This window comes from Ascaphus truei, chromosome 10, assembly GCF_040206685.1.
Source record: "Ascaphus truei isolate aAscTru1 chromosome 10, aAscTru1.hap1, whole genome shotgun sequence".
Taxonomy (NCBI): domain Eukaryota; kingdom Metazoa; phylum Chordata; class Amphibia; order Anura; family Ascaphidae; genus Ascaphus; species Ascaphus truei.
Window position 1 is genome coordinate 54,270,216 of NC_134492.1, and position 13,456 is coordinate 54,283,671.

General features: G+C 40.4%; 1 protein-coding gene across 21 annotated transcripts in view; it reads left to right on the forward strand.

Moving 5' to 3' along the window:
* The window catches only part of LOC142503955 (complement factor H-like), a 721,803-nt gene that overhangs the window by 369,228 nt on the left and 339,119 nt on the right, over nt 1-13,456 (forward strand). For 18 of the 21 annotated variants that reach the window (XM_075616940.1, XM_075616959.1, XM_075616939.1 and 15 more), the window contains 3 exons: nt 638-811; nt 894-1,094; nt 2,549-2,740. The exons of 2 other annotated variants lie outside the window; for them this stretch is intronic. In XM_075616940.1, coding sequence (XP_075473055.1) covers nt 638-811; nt 894-1,094; nt 2,549-2,740 — 567 coding nt within the window. The remainder of the gene's footprint in view (nt 1-637; nt 812-893; nt 1,095-2,548; nt 2,741-13,456) is intronic. One more of the 21 variants, XM_075616947.1, reaches the window with a different exon arrangement.

Genomic DNA, 13,456 nt, shown 5'->3' on the forward strand with positions numbered 1-13,456 from the left:
TTCGCCGTTCTGCGCAAGCGTGGCCTATGGTCTGCGCGCGCAGAACTACGGTCTGCATATGCGCGCTGGGCGCAACCGCCCGTTCTGCGCATGCGCGAATGCAGTTTAACTATGGCGGCCCCCTTCTCGGCGCCGCCGGATAGGCGGAACGCCGGATAACGAAGTGCCGAGAAGCGGGGCCTTCCTGTATTTACTTTTAAAAGTTATTTTTTTATGTGAAGCCATTCAACATTTGAGGTGTGCGTCACTATAGGATTTCTGTTTCTGTGCTTGCACCAATCTAGTATTTCCAAAACATATTGCCTAGGCACTCTTAATTCCACACTTTGGTTGAGCAAGACTATTCCAGTGAATAAGTGGACATTCTCCTGTAATGCGTGGCACTGTAGTTTCTTAGTACCACTGATAATATAGTGAGCATACTGTATGTTTGTGCACTAGTGATTGAAGCTAACACTGAAGAATGTGCTCACTCATTTCACCTTTTTAACGAATTATTGCACTGTTAAACACAGCAAGAATAATTGCCATTGTTTGACAATGTAGTAACACTTCAGGGGTTACTCATAAACTACAATAGTGATTGGGGCCTTATCATTTATTGTATTTGTCTTTTATCTTTTCTTCATAATTGTAGAAAAGTGTAAGTCTGCCCCTGTGGTTGCAAATGGAAAACTTAAAACTGAAGCACAGCGCAGTTATGATTCGGGGGCATCGGTTGAATTTGAGTGCAGAGAGGATACTGTGCTGGCGGGGTCTATAAACGTTAAATGTGATAATGGTCAGTGGTCCGAACCACCACAATGTCTTGGTAAGTACAAAGAGAACCTGCTTAATCAAATTAAATAATTGTCCTAAACTGTGAAACATACCCAAATTGTGTTATTTTGCAGAGTCGTGTAAAATTTCCAAGGAAGAACTCGGCCGGAAAAATGTAGAATTGCAATTATCTGAGGATATGAGTAAAACTCATAAACACGGCTCAGAAGTAAATTTTAAGTGCAAGTCGGGATCGAATCGACCATATCGACCGGCTTCTCTAAAGGGCGAATGCAGCAATGGAAAAATGATATATCCCAGGTGTTTTACCGGGCGTAAGTAATGTTATATTTTCCTGTTTTTAAGTTCCATTTGCGGCAGCGCACAATACTTGGGAGTATTTATGTGGAGTAATATCAGTTGAGTGTATGAAGTAATATCTGTTTAGCCTGTGTATGGAGCAATATCTAGTGAGTAGGTGTATGGAGTAATATCTAGTGAGTAGTGAGTAGGTGTATGGAGCAATATCTAGTGTGTGTGTGTATGGAGCAATATCTAGTGAGTATGTGTATGGAGCAATATCTAGTGAGTATGTGTATAGAGCAATATCTAGTGAGTATGTGTATGGAGCAATATCTAGTGTGTGTGTGTGTGTATGGAGCAATATCTAGTGAGTATGTGTATGGAGCAATATCTAGTGAGTATGTGTATGGAGCAATATCTAGTGTGTGTGTGTATGGAGAAATATCTAGTGAGTATGTGTATGGAGCAATATCTAGTGACTGTGTGTATACTGTAGAGCAATATCTAGTGTGTGTGTGTATTGAGCAACATCTAGTGTGTGTGTATAGAGTAATATCTGGTGTGTATGGAGCAGTAATAGAAGTTACTTGATACCCAAACGATGATAAAATGCATCAATTTGTTTTAGGAAATGTGTTAAAGTCCTCACACTGTGTGCAGGGTCTGACAGATAATATAGGAATTCTGTCTCACTGTGCGGTGCCGCTACTGATGTACAGTATATAGAGAGGGGCAAACTGGTCCAAATCCCTTTCCCAGATCTTCCAGACCAAATCCAATCCTCCAACCAAAATCCATCCGCGGATCGGGTACTAAAAAATCTGAAAGGATTAAACCGAATCCGCTATTGAATACAATTCCATATTGAATCTGAACTCTGCATGGCGGATTGAAAATCCACTCTCTCTCATGTATTTTATCAGAGTGCGGATTTTTAATAATCCGCCATGTGGATTGTCAGTGGTGGAAGGAAAAGTCGGATTTCACTTTGAGATTGATCCGCAGAATTCTGCAGCTCATAGAAACCGGCCAATCCACCTCGAATTATAATCTGCATAAAAGATTGGCCCATCTGTAATAGTATACTGTAGTCCCCGTGGCAGTGACGTCCGGTCCCCAGTGGTGGAAGGGTGTGAGACACACACCTTTTCCACGTGCAAACTCCACTAATTTTTAACTTATTAAGATAGTTTCACTATAAACATATGTATGTATATATCGAAAAGTAGACTAGGAGCCATAGTCTAGCTCTTTCCATGAGTGAGTGAAGCTATATGTAAATCCCCGAGAGTTGCTATGAAGGATGGGGAAGGTGTGGGTGCTGTATCCTACATTACACAATATGAGTGCTATTTATCATTAATGGCTTTAACTGAACTTGTATTTGTCAGTTCTATAAATGGAAATTACAAGACAGATGGAAGAGCTTTATTGTACTTGATTTTAATTTTGAGTGTTTATTAACGTGTGCACTTATATATTCTAGAAACTTGTCGCCTTTATCAAGAGAAAGTTGATGAGAACTTTTTGGAACTGGACCCGATACATGACAACGAAGGGTATTATGGAGATGGGGAAATAGTTCAATTTATATGTAAACAAGGATTTTACAGTCACTCTGCTCTGAAAGGAAATTGTACCAAAGGAGAACTGACCTATCCAGAATGCAAGAGGAAAAGTGAGTAGAAACTGCTTTTAGATGTGTATATATACTGTATATAAAGGTACTTCTTATGTTGGGTTCCAGTAAGAGGTTCATATCACAATGTGGGCAGAACTGCAGCAATCTTAAAAAACATTTTAATTAGTCATGTTTAATGATTTAATAGTTATTCCAAACTATAAACCACAGGAGAGTTTCACGTGGAATTAAGTAACATTTTGTGCGTCTTCACTTACAAAGAACGTATGTTAAATGTTATTCTCACTTAACTGATCCATTGTTACACTTTGGGCATTTTTTAGGTAAATTCATTAAAAAAGATACTGTGACATGTCCATCTGTGTGAGGGTCCTTAGAACAGTCTTCTAGGGAAAGGAATCAGAGAAACTTGGGATTTGAGGCTTATATTTATTTTTAAACAAAGAGTGGAGAATTCAAATAAACAAACATGCAAAATAAAGAAAAATCCTACCTTTTCTTAATGTTCTGGCTAAACAGATCTTTAACCCTAACTACTCTGGGTGGCTACCCATCTTACTGGTTAAACTGACACAGGTTTATACCTGCACTAAATCCTAAATTAGCCTAATTTACCTTCCCACACATCTCACAGGCAGCTCTGCCTCTCTCTCAGGGTGAGGCGTGTCCTGTTAGTAACTTTGAACCTTACTAGGAGTTGTAGCTCCTAGGGTGAACCTAAAAAGTTGTGTAGGATTCTGGGTCCTAAGTACTTTACTCTAAAGGGAGGTGCCACCTAGAAATATATATATATATATATTATATATTTATATACACTGTATAGATATCTCTATTTATATATCTCTATCTGTGACTATGCTTATCTCCGATCAGGAAGCAGACCCGCAGGGCTGAGGTAGGAATGCAAATTAACTGACCAGAGCCCAGGGACAGAGACATGTTAGAGTATCCGTAGTCGGTAAGCAGACAGAGGTCAGGGCTGGTGGCAGTGGTGCAGAGTCCAGGCGACAGGCAAAAGGTCAGAGCAGGCAGAAGGTAGTCAGGTCGGGGTCAGCAACAGGGATTCCAAATAGGCGAATGGGTAATGCGTGACAGCGAAGATCAACCAGATCTGCAGCAAACAGAACTTTGCTAGGCGACTCCCACTGAGAACTGTAGCCTTAAGTTGCAGGCTGCCAGTTACCAAAATGGCCGAACTGAGGAGAAAGGGCAGGCAAGCTGGATAACACGAAACAAAGCAAACTATCTCTATCTACAGTATCTCTATCTCTCGATCTCTATCTATCTCTCGCTATATCTCTTATCTATCTCTATCTATCGTTCTATATACAGTTGTGTGAAAAAGAAAGTACATCCTCTTTGAATTCTATGGTTTTACATATCAGGACATAATAACATTCATCTGTTCCTTAGCAGGTCTTAAAATTAGGTAAATACATCCTCAGATGAACAACAACACAACATATTACACCGGGTCATGATTTATTTAACAAAAATAAAGCCAAAATGGAGAAACCGTGTGAAAAACTAAGTATACCTTATGATTCAATAGCTCGTAGAACAACCTTTAGCAGCAATAACTTGAAGTAATCATTTTCTGTATGACTTTATCAGTCTCTCACATCATTGTGGAGGAATTTTGGCCCACTCTTCTTTATAACGTTGCTTCAGTTCATTGAGGTTTGTGGGCATTTGTTTATGTACAGCTCTCTTAAGGTCCAGCCACAGCATTTCAATCGGGTTGAGGTCTGGACTTTGACTGGGCCATTGCAACACCTTCATTCTTTTCTTTTTCAGCCATTCTGTTGTAGATTTGCTGGTGTGCTTGGGATCATTGTCCTGTTGCATGACCCAATTTCGGCCAAGCTTTAGCTGTCGGACAGACATCCTCACATTTGACTCTAGAATACTTTGGTATACGGAGGAGTTCATGGTCGACTCAATGACTGCAAGGTTCCCAGGTCCTGTGGCTGCAAAACAAGCCCAAATCATCACCCCTGCACCACCGTGCTTGACAGTTGACAGTTGGTATGAGGTGTTTGTGCTGATATGCTGTGTTTTCGCCAAACGTGGCGCTGTGCATTATGGCTAAACATCTCCACTTTGGTCTCGTCTGTCCAAAGGACATTGTTTCAGAAGTCTGTGGTTTGTTCAGATGCAACTTTGCAAACCTAAGCCGTGCTGCCATGTTCTTTTTAGAGAGCAGAGGCTTTCTCCTGGCAACCCTTCCAAACAAACTATACTTGTTCAGTCTTTTTCTAATTGTACTGTCATGAACTTTAACATTTAACATGCTAACTGAGGCCTGTAGAGTCTGAGATGTAACTCTTGGTTTTTTTGCAATTTCTCTGAGCATTGCACGGTCTGACCTTGGGGTGAATTTGCTGGGATGTCCACTCCTGGGAAGATTGGCAACTGTCTTGAATGTTTTCCACTTTTGAATAATCTTTCTCACTGTAGAATGATGGGCTTTATATTGTTTGAAAATAGCCTTATAACCCTTCCCAGATTGATGGGCAACAACAATTGCTTCTCTAAGATCATTGCTGATGTCTTTCCTCCTTGGCATTGTGGTAACACACACCTGAATGCTCCAGACCTGCAAACTGCTAAAACTTCGGCTTTTATAGAGGTGGTCACACTTGATGATGATCAATTAATCAAGGGCATTTGATTAGCAGCACCTGTCTGTTACTTAGCATCATAATTCCTATGGAAGCAGTAAGGATGTATAGTTTTTTACACATAGCTTCTCCATTTTGGCTTTATTTTTGTTAAATAAATCATGACACAGTGTAATATGTCGTGTTGTTGTTAATCTGAGGTTATATTTACCTAATTTTAAGACCTGCTACGGAACAGATGATTGTTATTATGTCCTGATATGTAAAACCATAGAAATCAGAGGGTGTACTTTCTTTTTCACACAACTGTATCTCTCTCTCTCTATCTCTCTCTATCTCTCTCTATCTCTATCTCTCTCTATCGCTCTCTATCGCTCTCTATCTCTCTCTAAAGATAGATAGATATAGAGATAGATATAGAGGTAGGTAGAGATGGATAGATAGATAGATCTGTCTACCTACCTATCACAAAGAAAAAGGATCCTCCGGCGCGTGGTTCCACTTGTGACTCCGGGACACATGCAATAATAAACAGAGAGAGGGACCACAATCAGGGATAGTTAAAACAATGAATCATATAAGTAGGTTTTCAGTGGGAACACACTTACATTAGACAATAATTCTCCAGTAGGGATAGGGGAGACTTCCTGATGATACCTCAAATTAGGGAAGAGAAGGGAAATATAGTATAACACCGTTTTATTAACAAATACATTTAAAAGAGATTGGAAACTCAAATACGGCCAACAATTTAAGGGCATAAATTGTTGGCCGTTTGTGAGTTTCCAATCACTAAGCGACGAAACGTACGTCGGTCATAGCTGACATGGTGTTATTATTATTAAACTCTTTATTCATGTTCTCTACCTAAGGGCTGTGTATATCAACGGGAATTCCCGATTGAACCTCCACAAATACTAACACACAGCGTAGTGTGTCTCCTGTATCTCCTCTTACCAGTTCATTACGATCGAACTTAGAAATTACTGTAATGAAGTATTTTAATGTACCTGTTTAGTGACTCTTGGCTGGGGGTTGCCGTGGCCCGGTGTATCTGACGGCAGGCACCGGACGGTGCACCGGGAGACCTCGTGGATCCCGCGAGTGCTCCACAGATATCTATACTGAAGGGCCTTTATAATAATAAAAAAATATAGCAGCAATTTACCTATGCCACGCAACATCGTGGCTTGATTACCATGCTATAGCAATAGATTTCTGTATCGAAAACCAACATACGCTATATACAGTACCCATAACACTGCTACAGCCAGTTACATATGACGTACTCTACGAATCACGTGATCCTATCAGACTTTCAAGCTAGAATATATACGTGAAGTTCTGGTAGCTTTTAACCCATGCTGTGCTTTAGGATGGCTTTACCACTAAGCTATAGCCACTAACATATATGCTGCAAATCTATTTGTGACATGTACCATACGCACAGCACTGCTATTGAAGGGGTATATATTATACAGTCAACATATCACGTGACTGCGCAAATACCGACAAGCTGTATTGCCGATTATTCCATACTTCAATAACCTTAACACACTGCACTGCCAGTATGATACAGTGAGGTTCAACACCCTACGTGTGCACTCAATCTTGTACATAGTATCATCTTAGTACATCTGCGAGCTATACTAACAATAGCATCAGATATTACATTAAACATCCATATTAGGAGACTAGACTATCAGCAGTATAAGTATAGCCTTTTAGAATTATCACAATATACATTACCTAGTTCTCTCCTCAGCAGAACATCTCCTCTTGTGCACTTAGGGACAATAAATTGATATATTAATATCTCTCCCCCACAATTATTTCGAGAGGATTTTGTTCTATGTATATCATTAAACTATTCCACTAAGGGGTTACTTAACGCTTCCATGTGGTTTATACCTACACTGGCGACACACTTTATTCGAGCTCGGCTAGTCCCACGAATTCGGGTATACCCGGGTGTATTGAGGTTTGTGACTGTTTTCTGCCCGAGTGCATTGAGGTATTTTCCAGGCAGGGATTGAAGCATTTTATTCCCGCTGGCTGCAATACTGCACAGTATATATATATATACTGCATTACAATTCATGAATTTATGCCATCTGGTAGACACGCGAAGCATTGCAGCCTATTAAATCCTAATCATTATCATTTAACAGATCAGCCGCCCGTCAGCCAGGCATGAACCCAGGCTGGGAAGGCAAACGCAACGGGGCTTGTCAGAGGTGAGGAGCGGCGCATTCCAGGTATCTGCCAGGTACATACTGGGTATTTGCTCGAATAAAGTGTGTCGGTGCAGTATAGGCCCCCTGTCTTGACCTAAGTTATACCACTGAAAGGCTACTACTGTATCTGTACATTGCTGCAGAAGTACTTATTCACTGCACCATGATCTGATTGGTTCTTTCACTAGTATAGATTATATACACAGGCTCTAGTTAGGTGTCATTATATCTCTCATTCTAGAGATTTAGGATTCACGTTTTTATCCGTATATTTGTAATAACATTATTTTAACTGTTTGTTTAGTCGCACATATGGACCTATAACCTATATATATGGACATATATATATGGACATATAATGTAACTCTGGTCTGCGGTGCGCTGTCATTTGGGACCTTTCTGTGTACTCTGTACACTTCATTAGATATATATATAGAAACACACACAAAAAGTAGCGCTACTAAGTTAAGTGAATAAGTGTTAAACTAAAATATAGACACATAGATTAATTTTATTTACTAGTATTGCACTAATCTAACAAAACTAATAATAAGTGAGATATTAAAGTGGTTAATAAAGCCAGACAGATAATGCAATAAGCAGAACAGTATATAAAGTCCAAAAAAGGATAAAGTCCGAGTGTTTCCACTTAATGATAATACATAGGAGGAAAAAATCCCAACAGCACTATGATCCCAGGAGCAACTTGCTATCTATCTACTGTATATCTATCAATCTCTCTACCTATCTATATCTATCTATCTCTGTATCTATCTATCTCTGTATCTATCTCTGTATCTCTGTATCTCTGTATCTATCTATCTATCTATCTATCTATCTATCTATCTATCTATCTATCTATCTATCTATCTATCTATCTATCTATCTATCTATCTATCTATCTATATCTGTATCTATCTATCTATCTATCTATATCTGTATCTATCTATCTATATCTGTATCTATCTATCTATATCTGTATCTATCTCTGCATTTATCTCTGCATCTATCTATCTCTGCATCTATCTATCTCTGTATCTATCTATCTCTGTATCTATGTATCTATCTATGTATCTATGTATCTATGTATCTATGTATCTATGTATCTATGTATCTATGTATCTATGTATCTATGTATCTATGTATCTATCTATGTATCTATCTATCTATCTATCTATCTATCTATCTATCTATCTATCTATCTATCTATCTATCTATCTATCTATCTATATCTGTATCTATCTATCTATATCTGTATCTATCTATCTATATCTGTATCTATCTATCTATATCTGTATCTATCTCTGCATTTATCTCTGCATCTATCTATCTCTGTATCTATCTATCTCTGTATCTATCTATCTCTGTATCTATCTATCTAGTATCTCTGTATCTCTGTGTATCTGTATCTATCTATCTATCTATCTATCTATCTCTGTATCTATCTCTGTATCTATCTCTGTATCTATCTCTGTATCTATCTATCTATCTATCTCTGTATCTATCTATCTATCTATCTATCTATCTATCTATCTATCTATCTATCTATCTATCTATCTATCTATCTATCTATCTATCTATCTATCTATCTATCTATCTCTCTATCTATCTATCTCTGTATCTATCTATCTCTGTATCTATCTCTGTATCTATCTCTGTATCTATCTCTGTATCTATCTATCTATCTCTGTATCTATCTATCTATCTATCTATCTATCTATCTATCTATCTATCTATCTATCTATCTATCTATCTATCTATCTATCTATCTATCTATCTCTCTATCTATCTATCTCTGTATCTATCTATCTCTGTATCTCTGTATCTCTGTATCTATCTATCTCTGTATCTATCTATCTCTGTATCTATCTATCTCTGTATCTATCTATCTCTGTATCTATCTATCTCTGTATCTATCTATCTCTGTATCTATCTATCTCTCTATCTCTCTATCTCTCTATCGCTCTATCTCTCTATCTATCTATCTATCTATCTATCTATCTATCTATCTATCTATCTATCTATCTATCTATCTATCTCTGTATCTATCTATCTCTGTATCTATCTATCTCTGTATCTATTGTGACAGGGTCATTGACTCTGTATATGTTAGTAGGAGATGGCAGTATGCATGCTTTCCAGTAGACGAGGGGTTAACCCAGCTTATTAAGCAGTACACAGGTGATTCAAATTAAGCTAGTTCACCTGCTTTAAAACAGGAAGAGGAAATGTCTTTGGGGCGGCAGTCTCTCTCAGCACAGAGAGAAGACAGAGGAGTGTTGACAGACAGCCAAAGGCTTCTCAGATTGATCCTGTCCCAAGGGGGAATAAAGCTCCCAGGTAAGGAGCCAACTGGTATAGTTGAACATTGTTGGGCTGGACTTGGTTAGCTAGCCAGCCAGGTACTGCTGCGGCAGACTTTAATCTAACAAATACCCGGTTTGTACATGGCAGGTACCTGGAATGCGTCAATTTTCACCCGGAACATGCCGCGTTGCGTTTGCCTTCCCAGCCAGGGGTCATGCCCGGCTGACGCGCGGTTGATGTGTTAATTAAAAATGGTTCAGGATTTAAAAGGCTGCAATGCTTCGCGTGTCCGCCAGATGGCATAAATTCATGAATTGTAATGCAGTATATATATACTGTATATATATATATATATATATATATATATATATATATATATATATATATATATATACTGTATAACAACAACCCCCAATGAGGTGCCGGTATCCCTCTGCATTTAAAGGTCCCGATCACGTGACCGTACGGTACTGGGGGTGGGGGGGGGGGTTTCCCCAACGGTATGTGGGTAGGCCTCCCTTGTGGGTATTGGGTGGGTGGTTAGGCCTCACGGGGTGGGGGGTTAGTGTGGGAGGATATGTAGGCATCCCGAGTGGTGGGTGAGGGTGGGTTAACCCCTTAATGACTGTAGCGGTTAATAACCGCTATGGTGATTAAGGGGTTAGGGGACATTACTTTGTATGTTTTAATTTTTGTCTCTTTTTTGCAGCAGTGGAGGGGCCATGTGCAGGTGGGTAGTGGGTAGTGGGTGTGGGTGTTTTTATTTACACGGGATCCCCCTCCCCACATTTACATACAGTACACTGCACTCACAGAAAAACAGGGAGATTTAGCTGACACAATAGGGGGAGGGGGGTTTACACAGATTAGTCAAAGCAGGGAAGTTTAGCAGACACAATAGGGGGAGGGTTTTTTACATAGATTACAGTCAAAGCAGGGAGGTTTAAAACACACAATAGGGGGAGGGTTTTTTACATAGATTACAGTGAAGGCAGGGAAGCTTAACACACACAATAGGGGGAGGGTTTTTTACATAGATTACAGTGAAGGCAGGGAGGTTTAAAACACACATTAAAAATATGTCTGTAATGTATTTATTGTTTATTCTGCCTTAACCCTTCATTGCCTTAGCGGCTATCAGCTATGGTAATGAAGCAGCATTTCTGTATTTTTAATAATATTGTGCAGGCGCAGGGGGTCCCCTGAGCATTAATTTCTGGCTCGGGGAACCCCCTGCTCACTGTACAATATTATTAAAAATACAGAAATGCTGCTTCTTTACCATAGCACATAGCCGCTAAGGTAAGGAACGAGTGTTTATTTATATATGTGTTTTATTCATACTGTAGATGTGCAGAGGGTCTCCGGTGCAGAAACATTTTGGTTTCAGGCCCGGGGACCCCCTGCTCCCCGAGATACAGGCCCCTTTAGGGGGTGCCGGTATCCCTCTGCTTGGTTTACAGGCCGCGGTCACGTGATCGGGATCTTTAAATGCAGAGGGATACCGGCACCTCATAAAGGGGTCTGTATCTCGGGGAGCAGGGGGTCCCCGGGCCTGAAACCAACGCGGTTCAGCTCCGGAGACCCCCTGCACATCTACACTATGAATAAAAATGTATTTCAAATGTATTTATTTATATTCATTTATTTATTTATTTATTTAGATTTATTTATTTATTTTTTGGGCGGCTGCTGTGTGTGAATTTTTTTTATTGTGGGTAGTGGGGGTGGGTGAAGGGGGTATTAGCCCCAACGGTGGTTGTTTAGGGCTTGCGGGGGTAGCGGGAGGGGTTAACCCCTTCATGACCGTAGCGGTATTAACTGCTACGGTCGTGAAGGGGTTAAGTGCACCCGCAACCCCCCCCCGCAAGTCCTAAACTCACACCAAGGGCCAAATACCCCTTCACCCACCCCCGCTACCCACAATAAAGCGGGCACGGTGGGTTAACCCCTTCATTGCCTTAGCGGCTATACGCTATGGTAATGAAGCAGCATTTCTGTATTTTTAATAATATTGTGCAGGAGCAGGGATCCCCCTGAGCATTAATTTCTGGCTCAGGGAACCCCCTGCTCACTGTACAATATTATTAAAATACAGAAATGCTGCTTCGCTACCATAGCACATAGCCGCTAAGGTAAGGAACGAGTGTTTATTTATATGTGTGTTTTATTTATACTGTACATGTGCAGAGGGTCTCCGGAGCAGAAACGTTTTGGTTTCAGGCCCGCGGACCCCCTGCTCCCCAAGATACAGGCCCCTTTAGGGGGTGCCGGTATCCCTCTTCTTTGTTTACAGGCCGCGGTCACGTGATCGGGACCTTAAGATGCAGAGGGATACTGGCACCTCATAAAGGGGGCTGTATCTCGGGGAGCAGGGGGTCCCCGGACCTGAAATCAACGCGGTTCAGCTCCCGAGACCCCCTGCACATCTACACTAGGAATAAAAATGTATTTTAAATAATTTTTAATGTGCCGATGTTTGCGCAGAGAGAGCAGCGGATCTCTCTCTGCTGCAAACACATCTCGCCCCCGCCGGCCCATAGTATCATTTATGTGCATATACAGTACTGTATGTGTACAGTACTGTATGTTAGGGGTTATAGGGGTTGTTGTTATACAGTATATATATATATATATACAGTATATATACTGCATTACAATTCATTATAGGGGACGGCTTCAAAGACAACAGCTCGCAAACGCCCCCATGTGTTTTTACACGGCATTGCAGTATTGCAGCCAGCGGGAATAAAATGTTTAAAACACAGCGGGAAAATAACGCAATACACTCCGGCCGAAAAACGCACAAAACCTCAGATCACCGGGATATACCCAAATTCGCGGAACTAGCCGAGTAAGAATAAAGTTGGTCGCCTCTCTAGATAGCCTGCACTTTTGTTTAGTCAGTGCCCCGACCGGGGTTAGGTTTTTGTTTACGTTTTCATTTAAAGGGACAGAGTACCCATTGTTTTAGTTACCCTTTTTGGACAAATAAATCCACCAGCACTATTTCACCAGAAAAGTCGTGTTGTCTCCTCACTTACCACGGCCATCCTGCCACACTATCTATCTCTGTATCTATCTATCTCTGTATCTATCTATCTCTGTATCTATCTATCTATATCCATCTCAGGAGATCTCAAAAGAAAAAGACAAATATACTGTTCTGAGGTAGTCACAATTATTACATTTTGTACAGTATATTGTGTTTGTTTGTAGATTTGTGTTTTATATTTTCACCTGTAAATATTCACACTTTTTTTTTTTTTTTCAACTTTAATTTTTATTTGTGTGAAAGCATATATACAGAAACTCACCACCCATTGGCATACATTATAGGCTCGCCACAGTTTTATGTTGAACAGCTGTCAACTGTGACAGCACTAGACATACCACAGACAGGGACATAAGACAAGACATACTTGACTCACAGTACTGGGGGGGGGGGAACACTAGGGGTGGGGGGGGGGAGAGGGCGGGGGAAGGTCCTTTGTGTTGCCGGCGGAGGGTCCGAGCTTTCTTTAAGTGTTTCGATATCCTTTTTCGGGAATCCGTTGCGTAGACTACCCGTTGGGTGGCCCTGA